At 37.3% G+C, this 19208-nt stretch overlaps 1 protein-coding gene across 2 annotated transcripts in view; it reads left to right on the plus strand.

The window, feature by feature from the left end:
- sorcs2 (sortilin-related VPS10 domain containing receptor 2) overlaps positions 1-19208 on the plus strand; it is a 309469-nt gene that overhangs the window by 238516 nt on the left and 51745 nt on the right. For both annotated transcript variants that reach the window (XM_056461897.1, XM_056461898.1), the window contains exons 4-7: positions 6498-6662; positions 7520-7593; positions 13653-13717; positions 17363-17481. In XM_056461897.1, coding sequence (XP_056317872.1) covers positions 6498-6662; positions 7520-7593; positions 13653-13717; positions 17363-17481 — 423 coding nt within the window. The remainder of the gene's footprint in view (positions 1-6497; positions 6663-7519; positions 7594-13652; positions 13718-17362; positions 17482-19208) is intronic.

Consider the following 19208-nt stretch of genomic DNA (forward strand, 5'->3'; position numbering starts at 1 on the left):
TAAGCGGTCGCTGGTAAGCGAGAAAAGGAACGGCGTCATACCGCCCCGTGTCGTTTGTTTTAAAGATGAAATGCAGCTATATGTAGCTCCGGCTACATAGTTCACAATCTACAGAAACGTATATACAGTAGGGCTACGTTTTCAAAATGAGCCTGTGTTGGAATTCCTTTATCAATGTTCCACAGGAGAAAAGTCATATTTAAGTAAGATATGACTTACTTACTTACTTACCATAAGTCTTCCACAGAGGAAGTCATATGGGTTTTTATCAATAAAAGGCTGAGCAAATGACAGATCATTTTGAGCGATCCCTGTAATGTAATATTTACAACAGGCGTTGATTCTGTAGCCACTAACACTGAATTGAGTGCATTAAACTGGAGTATTGGGCAGATTTTACGAATAAATCACAAATAAATTCTGGATCTACTGGCATGAAGATGACTCATTTTTGACTTGAGGTACATTAAATGAGGACAGAATTGTGAACGGCCTGAGCTGACACTTGACCTTAATGTCTGTTGAGAGCTCTCGCTAGGAGAAGAATCTCTTCTGGTGAATCCTATTTGTCTTTCTCCCTCTGAGACGTGTGCATCAGGTAGAGCAAAGCCAGAATGCAAACCTGAGAAGGTCTCAAGTAGTTTCAGGAGAAGCGTTCAGCATTCACACAGCGCTCCGCGATTCTCCCCTCGGCTTTGTGCGGTTGAGTATTGAAAATTTGCCGTTGCCGCAGTCAGTTTTCTTCGAGTCTGTCTTTTGTTCCAGTGGCTGAGCTCAGGTGCACAGAACAGACCTCTCTTTCTCGCTCCCTCCCTCTCTCTCTCTCTCTCTCTCTCTTTCTCTCTCTCTCTCTATGCTTCTCATTTTACCGCTCAGCACAGACTGGATATCAAAACTGCCAATTTGCATATGAAATTGGGTGGAAAGCAAAATTAGTAGAGCTGCGTTGAGTAAAACCAGCTACACACACATGTACACACAGACACATTTGTCTCTTTTGCCACGGTTCTGTTTACAAAGTTTGACTGCACGGAGAGACTCGGTGGAGTGTTTGAATTAGCAACTCGTTCACGTGATGAATATTACTGTTGTTCATTAGCATGAGTAATTAGGTCAGCACAATCATGTGGCCTTGTTCATGAATGTTGTGTACAACTACAGCATGACACTTTCAGAGGAAGGTTGAGACAAGCGGGGTGATTTTTTTTTTTTTTTTTTTTTTTTTTTTTGTATCCCTGTTGAAAAAGAAACCATCATAGATTTTCAATGGGTTTTATGTTAATAAATTATATTGGTTTGAATGAAAACTATAATGATCCTTTGGGTCTCTGCTGGTATTTTTTTGCTTTTATTGGTGGATTGGTAAAACCTATAAATCCTAATGGACTATGCCTCAAGTCACACTGAAAAACATTAAAATTCACTGTTTTATCTGTTTAAACTTGATGGTTAGAGATATTTTAGTGATACTTGTAGTAGAAACCCTCCCCTTGTTTGTGTGGGTTTCCTCCGGGTGGTCCGGTTTTCAGCCCACAGTCCAAAGACATGCAGTATAGGTGAATTGAATAAGCTAAATTGGCTGTAGTGTGTTCATTCCGCTGTGGCGACCCCTGATGAATAAAGGGACTAACCAAAAAGAAAATGAATGAATGAATGAATGAATGAATGAATGAATGAATGAATGAATGAAAAACCATTAGAACTTCTAGGAGGGTTTCTATATTTTTTTCAGCAGGGATATTTGTATGTGTGTGCGTAAATCCTTTAAGCTGTCAACTGTGTCTTTCATCCGATCATAAATTGACAAACAGGTCTTGATTCTACAGAAATGTCAGTATGTCACACGCCTATTGTAATGCGGTTGGAGTTTTTTAAGGAGATTATCTTGACATGACCTACAGACATTTGCTAAAAGATTGTCACAGACATTGTCGAAGAGTCCCGATTATGCTTTTAAAGTGCCATCGTCTACCACACTCTGGCCGGTGTTATTTAAGCGGCCTTCGAATAGCCTCTTCTAGGCCTGCCAGCTCGCCGTGCTCCTCTGGGACAGGCGCAGGATGTTGTTTGATGGCTTTTATCCGCAGACCACAAAGAAGGCTCTGTGCTAAACTCTGCAAGTTATTGCTTTAAGAGGGAAGTTTTACAGAGAGGAGATTCTTTCCTTTTTTCCCCTTGAGTCTTTGTTTTGGGATGGATAACTTGTTTCACAGAGATCCCTTTGAGAGTCTCTGTGTTTGGCAACCCCCACGAGGATCCCAGCGTGTTTTTCTCTACTGGTAGCAGGTAGTGAACTCGCCTCCCGTTAGAGACGCTTCACTGCGCAGTTGCTTGAACAACGGCGCCACTCGAAGGTGCTTAAAGGAACTGCAGTTTTGTTATAAAGTTCAGGCCGTTCAGGCTGTTTAGCGAGTTCAAACAACTCTGGGTCATTTAAGGATGTAAGACTAGCAGTCATTCCAGATGCTGAGCTCAGTTCTTTTTTTCTTTGTCTTGGACTAAAGGGCCAAATTTCAGTTTATTTACATTTTCCTTGTTTTATTTGTTTTCTTGCTTATTTTGTATTGGGCTTTTTTTGTAATAAGCACAAATATATATATGGAAAGATACATATGTATTTTAAGAAGTAGCTAAAGGCACAACACAGGTTAAATTGTCTTTATAAAAAGTGAATAAATGGACTACACTGTAAAAAATATCTGTTAATTAACAGTTTCTGTATTTTGTGATTCACAAGTGATTTCCGTTTATTTACGGTTGTGAATTGCTTTATGGGACCTTGTTCATTGCTCTGTCAACTTTTGATGTTGAAAATTCAACTCTACAGTTGAGCAAAGTGACTCTTATTGGCATTTTAGTAGTTTGAAATTGTATAATGCATAAGAAATAATATATTTACAAATATGTCTGTAAAATAACAGAAAATGTACTGGCAGTTTATTGTTACAAGGTTTTTGTACCATAATACAACACCAGCGCAGACAATATATCACTTTAATCTATTAAAATGTTAATAAAAGTAACATTTTCTAACTTTTTTTGAAAAGAAAGATCAAGGTCTCATAATGCAATTCAGAAGCATAGATAAATGGGGTGAAATGGGAAATAAAAATATTAATCACAAAATACAGAAAACTGCTAATTTATGGATATTATTAGCAATGTAGGATTGACTGTATAATTTAAATGTATAATTAAACAATTAAATAGACATTTCTGTTCTGAACACTCTTTTACAGAACTGTGGCACCACAGAAATAGATGACAAAAAATAACTTTATAAAACTGTTATTTGTGTTAAATTATTACATAAGTTATAATATTTGTATGAGTAAAATACAGAAGTACAGTATTACATACAGGGATGGGCAGTATTTATGATACGTATTTTAAATACAAAAAAAAGTATTTTGTAGTTTGTATTTGATGGGGTTTATGAAAATGGGACCAAAATACTCTAGTGTCCTGTATTTTTGTATTTTAAAATACTGTAAAAAACTTTGTGAGTCTAAATGATGACTTCATAAAAATGGGGCTTCAGATTGGTGCTTTCTCAGTTACTTGCCAAGGCTTGAGATCTGAACAGAAAATTGATTAAGAAGGTGGCCAATGCTTGGAGTACGATCGGAAATCATGCAACACATATAAAGAGTTCAATTTTAATGATCGAGGCGCAGAGTCTAAAGACATCTGTAGCAAGAACAAAGAATGTGCCTCATCCATTCAGCCTCTTTACTTGCTCTTTACCTTGGTGGAGTAAGGAAATGGTGTTGTACGCTCTCCACTGAAGACATCCATTAGCCTACATATTTAATTTTGTTTGTTAAGCTCAAATATTTGTTTTAAAAGTATTTCTAAATTCAGTTCTAATTTACAGCAAGTGAATAAATAAACAATAATAATGAAGTGTGGTCAAAAAAGTTGAATTGAGAGTTAAATATTCAAACATGTCCTATTCTTATGACCCATATAGTGATGCAGACGTCTCCAAAACACTTAAAATTGCAACACATCACAGCAAACATGTCTTATGTCTTATTTCGCTGGGTGTATGATAGGGCCCAAAGAAAATATCTGACAAACGGCATGAGTAGATTTGGGAACAAGTCCACAATCATTGAAAATAGTCTACTGCACAATGCTAAGACCAGTAATATGTAATGGCAGTTTAGTGTACAATTTAGCATCAGCATCTTTGCTTAAGAAATGAGATGGAATAAAATATCAGTCCTTAAAAAACAGGATGTGGAGCTTTCAGTTCAAAATCATTCTCAGTCTCAGAGATGCCGGTGGAAATGCAGAGGAACTTTAGAAATATGAAACACCTAAAGACTGTGTACTAGTGTTCACTAAGAGTGTAAACTGAGACTCTTCCAGTTAAAGAAGAACTGAAATCATCTTGGAATAATGAGTATACTTTACAAATAATTGTAGTTTTACGTGGATTGCTGATGTGATGCCAAGAAAGTAAGACAAACAACATACAATAAGTCCTACTGTGGCGATTCCTATATACTTCATAGAAGGTTTCAAATGCCAGTAACTGATCTGCAGGTGCAGTGTTCAGTTAATAAAGAGATGTCAAAATGGCACAATACAGTATATGAAACACAAATATTTAATAATACTCCAGTCTCCAGTATGAGCAGTTTATTTGCAAAAAGAGATAAAAAATAGCTAAATTTTTTAGAGATCATGTTTCATGTTGTGCATTGAAGAGTACAATTGCAAAGAACATGATTTATGGAAAGTACTATAACTGCAGATTTTAGTAGTATTCAGAATTCATGTTTTTACATTAGGTATTGAAGATTTCAATTGGAAAAAACTACATTTATTGAACAAAAATAAATAATATAATATCTTCATATATCAGCCTTTAAAATATAAGACTGTTAAGAGATGGTTGCAATTTTATTGGCCACACAATGGACAGAAACACAATAAAGATATATAGTACTTTATTCCAGCTCATTATCTGCATTACATGGTTTTTACAGTGATTAAAGAGATCATCTTCAAGACAAGACTTTCTGTATGAAATTTCTACAAAAAGTATGCTAAAATGAAAGAGAAAGTCAGTTTAATAATGAAGGGTTTGATCAAATATGCCTATTGATGGATGGTTTGTGAAGAAATTTGATGTAAAAGTATTTTGTATTTTAAAAATACAAAATAGAGTATTTTATTTTGATACAGTTTGGCAGCTGTATTTTGTAGTTTATTTTGATACATGTAAAATTGAGGTATTTTGTATTTTATATTAAAATACATTTTAATGTATTTTTGCCCATCCCTGATTACATACATGTAGAGTAAATATTTAGAATTTTGGCTTTATAACAATCATTATTACATTTTGTGAGGTTTATTTATAAACTAATTTCGAGAGGATAACATTCTTATGATTGACCACAGCTGGTCCCGCATTAGATAATGCATGATTCACCAATCAGATGATTCCTAACTCACTATAAATAACCAGAGTTTCTTACTACGGTTATCTTTGTTTTGAAGAATCTTGACTTTCACCCCTACTCCTCCTTTCTTTCCCTTGATAGGGCGGCACGCCAGCCCAGTGGTAAGCACCGTTGCCTCACAGCAAGAACGTTACTAGTCCAAGTCTCTAACAGGCCAGTTGGTGTTTCTGTGCGGAGTTTACATGTTCTCCCCGTGCTCACGTGGGTTTCCCCCAGGTTCTACGGTTTCCTCCCACAGTCCAAAAAGTTGCGACATAAGTGAATTACCAAATGAGAAACCAAATTAGCACCATAGATGAGCTCTTAATAAGCAGTATATCTCTCCATAGCAATGCCGAATTTGTCATAAATAATGGAGTTCTTGAGACCTACCTGAGCTCAAACTCCCCTCTCACCCTGCAAATGGTATAGAGCCCCGGGCTCGAGGATCTTATGAGCTCAGGCCTCTCTCCCGGAACAGCATGCCAGAAGTGCTTTATAATCAATCATCAGCTAAGTGTGAGCTCCTGAAGTAAATCTTTAACATCTAAAAACCCTGTGGCAACTCATTTGGACATCACTTTTGGTCTCTATGCAAAACATTAAGTGTTAAATGTAAATGGGGCCAAAAGTTTTATTAACTTTATACAAGTTAAATTCAACCATCAAAATATGATGAGCATGATGGACAGAAGTGAAAAACACCAAGCTTGGTAACCAAACCGAAAAGTCAAACTATAGTTTATGATGGAAAAGGTGTTTTATTTTGCAATGTCAGGAATAAAATAGACCAAGTAATAATATTTAACTGTTTCTCTTTTATTTTCTTGCACATTTCTCAATATTCATGTTTTAATGTTTTCACAAATGAAACTATTGAAATTCAGAATACACACAGAATTATCAGAAATACATCATCAACATGGGCAAAGTGTAAACTGTGCTTGGATGGTTATCAGTTTTGGCCACTATTGTATGCAACTAACCAACATACATCCTGACATGCAGTCACTGAATATCACGTGGTTTTGTTTGTAGGTGATCTTGGTGAGCTCCAGCATCAATGAACGTGACCAGATGCTGTTCATCAGCACAGATGAAGGTGCGTCCTTCCAGCGGCAGCCCGTCTCCTTCACCGTGGACTCTCTCCTCTTCCATCCATCCGAGGAAGACAAACTTCTGGCTTACAGCAAAGAGGCGAAGGTCAGTGATGAAGGTTTTGTCCTGCACTCATTAATACAGTCCAAAAAAATGACACAGACTGAAATACGTGTTTTAAACTGGTTACTCACAAGACCACAATATGTCTTAATTCCGGCTGAATGTTTGTAGTTTTTTCTTGTCAGGCTCAACTGCCTGAATTAGTCTTTGTGGCTTGTTTCAGTATTAATGATTTAGGTCTCGGCTGGCTGCCTTGACCAACTGTTCTCAACACATTTCTCACCCAGCTTTGTTTATTGCTATGCTTTTTTGCTCTCCAGCATATTGGCATCCTCATTATTAGAGTTATGAGCACACAGTTTGGCCTTCAGGACATGGTTGTCTCTCACTAAAGAGCATGTTTACATTGTTAACGGCTGGGTGAGCTACGAGGCAAAAACTCTGTGTGTGTGTGTGTGTGTTTATATGCAGTTGATGAATTGCTATAACCCCTAGATACAGCTTGCAACATGCCGCATTTATCATTGCTTCGATGAAACGGAAAAGACAATGAAAAGTGTGCGTTTGTCTGTGTTGTTGTTATGGTACAGTTTGGTGGGTATTTTCCATGCAAGAGGTGATCAATGTAATCTCATTACAAGGATGATCAATTGGGGACAGATGCACACACACACAAACACACTCAACATATGTGATTTTAATTGGTATATATGGACAGTTTCCCACAACCAAATCGTTATATACAGTCTGCAATGAATCGCTCATCTAATTTTCATTAGCTTGAGAATTTGCAAAGTGTGCTTTAATCTAATCCACCCTACAAAATCAATGTTATGTGCAGTGTTTGAAGCATTCACTGGCAGTAAATAGTGATTTATTTCTCTTTCTCTGTTTTTCAGCTGTATATATCCACTGATCTGGGTCACAAATGGACTCTGCTTCAGGAGCGCGTTACCAAAGACAGAGTTTTCTGGTGATTTTTTTTTTTCACTCTACATTACTTAAAATGAACCTCATGTTCTTTCAAACCTGTCTGTTTTTTTTCAGTGACACATCAAATCAGATGTTTAGCAGAATGTCTGCGCTACTCTTTTCCTTATGATGAAGACAAGCACCAAAAACAGCACAAATACATTATAAAAGTCAGATGATGAGTTGTAAAGGTCTAATACCTCAACAAACATAATGTAAAAACAGTCCATGTGACATCTGGCACACCGAATGATGAATGGGAACAGACCTAAATATGAACTATTTTCACAAAAGATATTGCTTGACTTGTTATGGACTTCATTTGCTTTCAAAAGTGCAGCTTGGTGGTTGGGTTATAAATGTTTTTATCATTTAGATGTACACTCACTGGCCCCTTTATTAGGTACATCTTACTAGTACCAGGTTGGACCCCCTTTTGCCCTCAGAACTGCCTTAATCCTTCGTGGCATAGATTCAAAAAGGTACTGGAAATATTCCTCAGAGATTTTGGTCCATGTTGACATGATAGCATCACGCAGTTGCTGCAGATTTGTCGGCTGCCTATCCATGATGTGAATCTCTCATTCCACCACATCCCAAAGGTGCTCTATTGGATTGAGAGCTGGTGACTGTGGAGGCCATTTGAGTACAGTGAACTCATTGTCATGTTCAAGAAACCAGTCTGAGATGATTCGCGCTTTATAACATGGCACGTTATCCTGCTGAAAGTCGCTATCAGAAGATGAGTACACTGTAGCCGTCTCAAGGTTGGACATGTTGTTCGTTCAAAGATGCTCTTCTGCATACCTCGGTTGTAACGAGTGGTTATTTGAGTTTCTGTTGCCTTTCTATCAGCTCGAACCAGTCTGGTCATTCTCTGGCATCAACAAGGTATTTATGCCGCCAGAACTGCCGCTCATATTTTTTCTTTTTTTCCGGACCATTCTCTGTAAACCCTAGAGATGGCTGTGCGTAAAAATCCCAGTAGATCAGCAGTTTCTGAAATACCAACCTGTCTGACACCAACAACCATGTCACGTTCAAAGTCACTTAAATCACCTTTCTTCCCTATTCTGATACTCGTTTGAACTGCAGCAGATCATCTTGGCCATGAATACATGCCTAAATCCATTGAATTGCTGCCATATGATTGGCTGATTAGAAATTCGCATTAACGAGCAATTGGACCTGTACCTAATAAATTGGCCAGTGAGTGTATATACTATCAAATAGCAGATGCTGTTACGCAACTGGAGATACAACCAGTGATTCATCATTAAAGAGAAAATAACTACAATAAGTGCTCTATTCAAAGTATCAGACATTGTTAGAAAAAAATACTATCTCATAGGGAATAAGGAGGGATTAAGGATTCCAGTGAAAAGACTTGACACTTTTAGTGAAACAGAACTATTTATGAAATGAAAATATTCTATGGATGTTAGTCCTTCTTCATTGAGCCACCAATAAAGAACCTGTTAAGTGCAGAATCACAGCTTAAAATAACTTTTTGTACAGCACTTAAGAAAGAAAGTTGTCAATATGGTTTTACTTCACTCTACTTTGCCCTCTTAGACTTTATTTTTAATCTCTTGCCCCTCGATTATTTCTGTCTCTCCTTTCACCTTCTTAGGTGAATTTGGTCCATTTTTTTATTTTTCATTCCTTTGCTCTCCTGGTTATGGTTCACTGCTACCACAGCAGGGATTGAAATCCTGGACAGAAGTGATTTATTTCTCCACCCCAAACCAGTTATTCCATCTGACCCTCTCTTTCTCTTTTTTGATCTCTTTTTCCTGATCTTTCACTCTCTCTCTTTCTGTTTGCGTGCCATCCTCCCTGCGCCGCACTTTAACAGATTGTATATTTCGTCTATGGTTAATAGTGATAAAAGTTGAAAAAGTCAGCTCCTTGTCAGCATCTGCCACAATAAAGTCCATGCAGCACATATTTTATTTGACCAGAGGTTTTACAATGACACTGTAAATCTGAAGAAGTCTTTCCTCGATTCCTCAGCCCCAGGGGGTTTGATAAGGGTCGTACTCTACTGTCTCCAGACCTCTTTAAAACGTCTCTGAGAATTCGCTCAGAAGACGCGACAGGATCAGTGCACAGTGAGGGTTGAGGCTCTCTCTTGTCCTCTCCGTCTGCTGCCTCGCTCATAAAACAGCAGAAAGGGAGGTCTGGAGAGGAGAGAGGCCGTAAATCAGTGTGGCTTTAATGGACAGGGATGCTGTCTGCGAGGGTGGTCTGGACCATGCGGTCAGGAGATGAGACTAGAGCTCATCGTGACTCATTATGTGTTGTTGAGATCTGATGGTTAAGTAATCTGCTATAAATAACAATGGAGCAAGATTATGCTGTTATTATGCGGATGTAAATATCTTCATGTACTAAACCATTTTGAAATACTAGAGGGATTTGCAACATCCCAGATGTTGGAAAATATACTCTCAGGTTCATGTCAGTCTTAGTACAGATTTTTATATGCAATCCTGAGACAAATGCTTATACTCCAAGGGAAATATTTCATTTAATTAAAATAAGCATTATGATAACAATTTATACACTTGTTCAAGTCAAAAGACCCAATCCCAATTCGACCGCTTAGCCCTTCCCCTTACCCCTACCCCTCGCTTTGTGCGTTCCCGTGAAGGGAAGGGTTGTCCTAATTCTCTTTAGCTTGAAGGCGTAGGGCTAAGGAGAAGGGGTAGATAGCCCTTCGAACAGAGATTTTTCAGGACCACACTCGAAACTAAGGGCTAAGAAAATTTCCCAGAATACACCAGCCACAACGGCAAGATAACACCTGGAAGTAAGGAGATCCACAAATGAGTATTTTTTTTGTTATTATTACAAATTTTTAAAACAAGCACATGTTTTAATATATTCATAACCGCGTTTTACTGTGTTTTACTGTGCTTTATGCTTTTTTAAAAAATGCTAAAATAAAAAACGCTAAATTTTGCTCTTTATAATACCTAATAATAACTCCTGTATAGCAGTCCCACAACATTTTGACACTCGATGACACTGGAATACCCTGTCAGAAAAGTCTAGTGGCTGGGAATGAGCTTTTTACAGTGTCTGCTGTAATGTTAATGTAGTTTTTGGTGTGTTTATCATATATGAATATGGCCACTGTGTAAATGCACAGTATAGTTATGATCTTATTGCCTCATTATATGGTCATAATAACATGATATTGCTGCCTTCAGTGATTTCCTGAAAATAAATACCAAAAAAGAACACAACTGGAATAACTACAGCAGTCGCCATCGTCTGATCTCATATGAAGCAAGAGCTCACGATGACATATGATGTGCAGCTTTTGTAGTGCTGTTAGGGGTACATTTTGAAGCCCTTCCCCTTTACACTCTGTTTTAAGGGCCAAGGAGAAGGGGAAGGGAAGGTGTACAAAAATAGAATTGGAATTGGGCCATAAGTCAAATACATATCTATATATTGGAAGTGGTGTTAGTGAGGCCAGCAGGGGGGCGCTCAACCTGCGGTTTGAGTGAGTCCTAATGCCCCAGTATAGTGAAGGGGACACTATACTGTCAGTGGGCGCCATCTTTCGGATGAGAAGTAAAAGTGAGGTCCTGACTCTCTGTGGTCATAAAAAAAATCCCATGGCACTTCTCATAAAGGGTAGGGGTGTTACCCCGGTGTTCTGGCCAAATTCCCTCCATTGGCCCTTACCCATCATGGCCTCCCAATCATTCCCATCCACCGAATTGGCTCTATTACTGTCTCTCCACTCCACCAATAGCTGGTGTGTGGTGAGTGCACTGGTGCTGTTGTCCTGTGGCTGCCGTCGCATTATCCAAGTGAATGCTGCACACTGGTGGTGGTGTGGAGAGACACCCCCCCCCCCCCTCATGATTGTGAAGCACTTTGGGTGAATGACTATACACAATAAATGACATTACATATATGCTCAACAAGGCAATATAACAATAAAAATAAAACAATCACATTATGAAATGTTACCTAAAATTTAACTCCTTGCTATGTGAATATTTTTACAAATATAATTTATTTCTGTGTTCAGTGTCACATGATTCTTTATCATTGCTGATTGTTGCAGTTCCTATAAATGATGAAAGCATTTTGTTCTTCTTTATATTTAGCTTAATACAAAATTATTTACAGGGTGTTCGCGCGCTCATAAAAAGTATTAAAAGTTGATAAATCAATTTAGAGACATTTAAGGCACTTAAAAGGTTTTTACAAGGTATTTAATTTTGTATACGTAAATTAAATTTAATGTGTAAATATTGGGAGGCTGTGTTGTTTATGAAATTGATAAAATCCTGCTAGATTTAACATCTTTCTGCTTTGTTTTCTGCAGTAAACAAGGCAACACCATCATTCCTGCTGTTGTAGGCACCAGCTGCTTGATTAACATTTTTATTCAGTATATGAATAACGTTTTAGTTTAGGATTAGTTTCTTACAATCAGTATTTAGTAAATATACTGTAAGCTAAAATGTCGCCAGTTTTACTGGTTGCAACCTAAAGTGGCGATGAGGTCTTAAAAGGTATGGAAGGAGTCTCTGATTCCTGTATATACCCTGATATAACTTTTTAATATACTTTAATAAATGCAAATTTTAAAACAGCAATTATTTTAAACAAAATATTTTGTTTATTGAAAATGCCATTACAGTCACTTGATCAATGGAATCTAGTCTCCACTGAAGACTAGAAGAATGGTTGCTGAGAAATTGATCTCTGATTTACAGAAATAACTCAAATTTTCAGATATATTCAAATAGAAATTATTATTCTGAATCAATTTCTGGAAAAAAAGCTGTTTAAACGGTCAGAAGTGTTAATAGGGGCTATATATAGCATGCCAGGCTAGCAAATAGTGTAACAAAACATAACACATTCACCTTTGAAGTTGAAAAATATATCAGTTATACATTATGCATACATGTAAATCTACATGTAAATCTACACAATGATAGGTAAATTGACTGTTTATTAAATTGATTACACTAGCTAGATTCATTTTTAGATACACTAGAGGCATAGAATATAGAGAACATCTGCTGGTTACAACCAAATTAAATAATAATAAAAAAATTACTTGATACTGATATAACTAATAAAGCAGAGGAATTCACCCAACAGATCCTCCTTTGAAGGATCTCATTTACCCAACAGTGTCTGTTTTACACTTGGTGTCTTTGCAAAAGCAGCAGCACATCATACGGCACATACTATTACTTTAACTGCAGTTTAGAGGCTTAGAACAAACTAAATGTTATCATTCACTTATGTAGATATTCTCATATTTATCTTTATCATTTTTTGTATGAAAGGCCTCAATCTCTAACTTAATAGAATGTCAATGTTTCACAATCAGATCCATCCATAATATTTCTGAATTCCATTAAGTCTGAACTTTTTTAATGGCAGCACGAGGAACTCATATGAAAGAAAATAAAAGCTTGTTAATCTCCTGCTTGTTAAAAATGCTTGAAGATAATGTAGTGCTTGTCCAGATTTACTGAGCTGAATTTTACTGAGCAGCTTAGTAACCTCCAAACTATTGTTTTTTTTACCACAACCAGACTAAATACAGCGAACTGCCTGCATTCCTTGAGACCAAGGTCTTTGTATGTGATTGTATGGATGAGGAGGTTCTGCTAGCTAAGTGATTTGTTTTTGAAGTGATAGCGCACAAAAAGGGAACACTCTGTCATCATTTGCTCACTATGATTTAAGAAAGTGAAATTATGAAGACTATGAAGATTAGGTTCACACTTTTGTTTGCAATTACAAGCATTCAGGCTTCAAAAAAAAGGGACAAAAGCACAATAAAGCATCATAAAAGATAGATTTGCTCTGCCTTTGTGCAAGAATAAAGTCTTCAGAGTTTCACAGTTTTGTTTGAAATAAAGTTACCAGACGAACACCTGAGTGAGAAAATGATAACAGAATCTTAATTTTGTTGTGAACTTTCCCTTTAAATAGCCCCTCTGTGTGTGTATGAGTCACTCTTGTTTGATCGACGCAACGTGTTGCTAACCGTATGCTTTGTTTAAGGGCCGTGACGGGGGTGGATGTGGATCCTGATTTGGTTCATATGGAGATGCAAGACATCAGCGGCGGTAAGGGAGCTTGTGTGTTTGTGGAACAGTGCATTTTAATTCAGCTCTTCATACCGCAGCACACCACAGTGAAAGAGTGCAGATGGGTGGTTTTAGGGCTTTCAGTTTTGCCTCATTCACACAAGAGTCTTTCAGTGAATTCCTCCTGGATGAGCTGTTTTGTGAGATGTGTGTGGCACACAAACTGTTGCACAAAGCTCCATCACACTCAAGCCAGTGAAGGTTAAACACTGCCTGACAGTCACACAGATACAGTACACTAAAACCCTTAGGGTGTAGATGATCACAGTGGACAAATACATTCACACCTACAGTGGAGATCAAAATTAAAGAACGACCTACAATTTCTCTGCTTAATTCTATTTGAAGTCATCATAATGTGCATTTTTAAGTGTATTACCTGAGTAACAAATACTCTAAAGCACGATATAAAAACTTCATTAGAAAATGAACACTAGAGTTTCCATCCATCCATTTTCTTATGCTTATCCGGAGCTTCCATCCTAATGCAAAACAAATCTATTTTTTCTTTTCTTTTCTTTTGCAAAAAATAATTAGGTGGGTTTCCATCACGTTATTAAAGTGGCTGACTATAGTATTGGTAAACTAATAACCAACAGTAAACAAGGCAAGCGTAATGCAGTCATGTGGGTGTAATGTTTACTACATTACACTTTATTGGGCAAATGATTTCCATATTCTATTATTTGAAGTAACCCTTTTTTTGGCCAAAAACAGCGTAAAAATATTTTTGATATTAAAGGAGATCAGTTGGAAATGTGCAACATAGGCTCATTCTGAAAACATTTATATACTTTTCTAGAGATCGCGAATTGCGTAGCCAGAGCTACTTATTGCTGCATTTCATCTTTAAAATGAAACAGGGCGGTATGACAACGTTCCTTTTCTGGCTTACCAACTGACCGCTTACCTCTGTATGGACAGAAAGCAGGTAAGACGAAAACAAAAGTTAAAAGTTAAAAAATAAAATAAACAAGTAAATAACAGGGTGAGAATGTGGGAAAATCTGAAAATGTGGTAAACTTCAAGGGGCTTTTCATTTTCTGGATTGCTTTTTAAAATACTGCGGTTGGGTTTAGGGAAGTGGGTGGTCAGGTCAGTTGGTGCTTTTTAAAACACTTTTGTTTGGGTTTAGGGAAGGGGAGGGTAGGGGGATCGGTCGTTTGGTCAGTTAGTAAGTCAGTCAGTCGATAGCGGCCTCTGGTGGATTTACGTAAGAACAGCAGGTGCACTCGCGAGAGAAATTTGAGATCTGAAAAAGCGTATACAGTTGCCTCTGGTGGATTCACGAAAACAAAAACTGCAAAGCTCCTGGGACGTATTTTGCTCTCTCCAGAAATGTATATAGGGGTACATAATCAGAATGAGCCTGGGTTAGAAATGTGGGTATGGCGGTATGGTGGCGTACTGGGTAGCCCTGTCTCCTTTATGTAAGAAGGTCGCTGGTTCGAGTCCCAGCTGGGTCAGTTGGCATTTCTGTTTGAAGTTTGCATGTTTTCCCCGTGTTCGCGTGAGTTTCCTGTGGGTGCTAAATTGTCTGTTGTGTATGTCCTGGTCCTCCAGGTTGGGGTTGAGTGTTGAGCTAACGACCCACCTCGTAAAAATTGTATGTTATAAAACACCAACAGGGTGTGGCCAAATATCAATTTCGATTTTAATGGCCCTGGGAGTAATTTCGAAATGTGGCATTTCCATTACTTGTTTCTCATGTGATATACGTCAAAATGTTTAACACAGGATGAAGGAAACCCAACTATTGATCAAAATAATAAAACTTTTTTATATGTCTTTCTAGTTATTGGTGTTAATTAAGCTTCTGGTGATAATTTCTTTAATTTTCACTCTTTGAGTTTTACCCAGCAAGACGTTGAGCCATTCTAAAGACACTAAAGCCTCCAACTGTAGGATGTCCAGATGAAAGTCAACGGATGAGATTTTATAGCCATGGTTTACATGGAAAGCTGGTTGAGCCAAACCTGCATTTTTACAACATTACTAGCTCCCCAAAAGGCAGGTTGTCCATAAAAGACATAATCATGAGAAGACAGGATAAACTGAGCAGAATCTTTGCTGAGGAGCATGTTCTGTGGACAGAGAACTGGCCTGAGTTCACTATAGAGTTGAAAGCAAGTCTAATTTATTTATCTCTGATTGTAAACACTTTATTTGTTGTCAAAATGAAAAGTGCCTTAACCCAAACTGTGTAAAGAAGTCAGTGAAGTTGGAGGAAGTGTCATGGTTGAAGGAGGTTTTCTCCAACAGAAGTTGGGCCTCATACACAGATACATGTCAGCATGACTGCAAATGTTTGTCAGAAGCTCTTTCAGCAACATGCTGATCCTTCCCTGCATTCTTCAGCCAACATTCAGCAATTTTCATGTAGGACAATGAAGCCCCCGAAATAGTGAAATAGCTAGAGTCCTGATGGAAACCTAATGGAAAATTCAGTCAGAGAACTGGAAGAGACAGAATAAGAGAAGAGCAGGATCACCATGGAGCAATGAGAGACTAGTGATGGGCTTAAGTCATTCAGAGCAAAGGCCTGCAGACTTCTTAACAATTTTTGACTGCTGTAACCTTTCATAAATGTTAGCTGTTACAGTAATTGCTGTTCAATTTTCATCACTCAGCGTTTTCAAGTAAAAATAGCTTGAATGTCTTGGTTATTTTGTAAAACAGTGTTGCACTAGCATTGTATAGGCATAATTAAAATACCTTACATTTCTGAATTATGAAAATTGAATTATTTCAGAAAAAAATTCAGTGTTTATAAATAGTTCTCAAACTTTGATCTCTACTGTTGGGTTTGTGTGACACCAGCAGATGTAGACCTCAAGTGTTTTTGCTTCAGCTCAGTGACTCCTTCAGTCACTCATAAGATGTGCTGAGTGTGTGCGTGTGTGTGTGCGTAACTGTATGTGTATGTGTGTGTGTGTGTGTGCACGTCTGACCTTGTGTGACAGAAGACAGAAGCAAAGCGCTCAGCTATTCTAATTGCTTTTTAATGAATTTCTATGCTGTACTGCTTTGATTAACTATTCGTCCTCTTCAGTGAAGTAGTCTGCCCATTTGTTTGCCTAAAATAATTAATAAAAAAAAAACACAGAGAATGAGAGGAAACAACATTGTGACAATAGCAATTAAGCTGCCCACTTTGATATGTAACCTTTGGCCATGCATTTTGGAGCATTCATTCTCCCCCCATTTTTCATCATTTTCCAATTGGTTGTCATTTTTAAAGCACGTTTAGAGGATTGATAAATGTATGTGTGTGTGTGTGATTTGTAGAGGTTGCTGAGCTAGCTTTTGTGTGCGATTCTAAATAGAAAGGCCACGTCAACAGGGCACCTCGCCACTGTTTTCCCATAATTAATTTCCTGCCATTTTGGAGCAAAGCAGTTAGTGTCCAGTGAGGATCAGCTTCAGCTAATTTTGTTAAGAGCTCCTTGTTTTTTTCTCTCTCTTTTGCTCCATTCACCTCTGGAATGGTTTCCACACACTCGGTTACAAAAGCAGAATGATCAGACATTAAAATATAAAAAGCATAGAAAAAGCCTTTTCAAACATTTGAAAGTCAAACACTTCCCTATAACTTGCTTGTGTTTTTTTTCTGTCTTTCAACAGGATACCTTTATGTCACATGCCTCATCCAAAATTGCTCTGATAAAATGGTGACTGCGCAATTCTTGGGGAAGATTGACCACAATTCACTCTCAGTGCAAGATGAATACATATTTGTGAAGGTAAAACTGAATATATTTAAATTACAATAGCGGCAACACTTTAAAATAAGCTTTCATTAGTTCATTCATTCATTTTCTTTTCGGCTTAGTCCTTTTATTAATCTGTGGTCGCCACAACGGAATGAACCGCCAACTTATCCAGCATAGGTTTTACGCAGCGGATGCCCTTCCAGCTGCAACTCATCACTGGGAACCACCCATACACACTCATTCACACACATACACTACGGACAATTTAGCCTACCAAATTCACCTATTCCACATGTCTTTGGACTTGTGGGGGAAACTGGAGCACCCTGAGGAAACCCACGCGAAAACAGGGAGAACATGCAAACACACAGAAACGCCAACTGACCCAGCCGAGACTCAAACCAGCAACCTTCTTGCTGTGAGGCGAACGTGCTACCCACTGTGCCACCTTGCAACCTGCTTTCATTAGTTAATGTTTGATAATGTATTTATTAATAATGAACAATACCTGTACAGCATTTATTAATAATTCTGTAATTCTCATATCACAACGTTTGTCAACATTTTTAATACAAGTCATTATTTTAAAGATTATGTCTTGAAAATCTGATTTTATATGCTCTTGTGTGCTTTGTAAACACAACCTAAACCGAACACCAGCTGCAAACTTAATCCAACTGCCGCAAACGTGAAACGTGACACTCAAAGTAATAAGGGGCCATTCAAATATGCTTCTTTTGTTTTATATGCGTCTTAAGTTTGTTATTTCAAATAAATACGCACGGCTTGCATGCGCAAAAAAGAAGTGGTGCGCACATGGTTCCACATGCACCTGCGTTTTTCAGTGAATAGAAAACGTCAACTTTTTTATTAAATTGCAAAAACGCGAGGCAACCAAGGCACGTCAGCAGCACACAAAACTCTCACTGCCAATAGAAAACAGCATTTAAATCTCACCTCAAACAATGCCTTCGGTGTGTTTGCGCTTAAACTCTCACAATAATATTCAGCTGTAATCAGCAGTTTGCATTCTTATAACATTGTGAATTTATGCTGCAATTATATATGCTGCAATGAACAATACCTGTACAGTGTTAGCATTAGTTAATGCACTGTGATTTAACAAGAACTAAAAATAACAAATGTACAGTGCTCAGCATAATTGGGCACACCCATTTTGAAAATGAATATTTGTTTCCATTTCTCAGTGAATATAGGCTATGTATTTTGGTGTATTTAAACAAAACAGATATATTTATGAAAATTATATTTTAGTCACCAAACATATTTAGAAATTGAAAGATAATACAATTAAATTCAAGCAGAATATTGTAAAAAATGACAATTTTTTGCTTCTCTTGATTTTTCCTCTTTTTTTAAATTTGTACTTAATATTTTCCTATATCATATAAATTTGTGTGTACTAGTTTTTGGACTGTTATCGTGAGTTATTTTGTTAGATAAGTTCCAGATTTGGCTTCAGTACTGACTAATCTAATGTATATGAACATATAATATAATATTGTATAGCTTCCTATTAAAAAGATGAAATTAAAAGAGAGATTTGTTAAGGGTCTACTTATTATTGCTGAGCACAGTATTTCCCTTAATTATGTTAACAAAGGTGATTAAATACTGTAATAAATGTTCTATTCATTGTTTGTTCATGCTAGTATTTACATTAACAATGTTATCTAAAACAACGTTATCTAGATAACTAATGTTATCTAAAACAATCTTATTGTAAAGTGTTTCCA

The sequence above is a fragment of the Danio aesculapii genome, chromosome 7 (genome assembly GCF_903798145.1).
Source record: "Danio aesculapii chromosome 7, fDanAes4.1, whole genome shotgun sequence".
Taxonomy (NCBI): domain Eukaryota; kingdom Metazoa; phylum Chordata; class Actinopteri; order Cypriniformes; family Danionidae; genus Danio; species Danio aesculapii.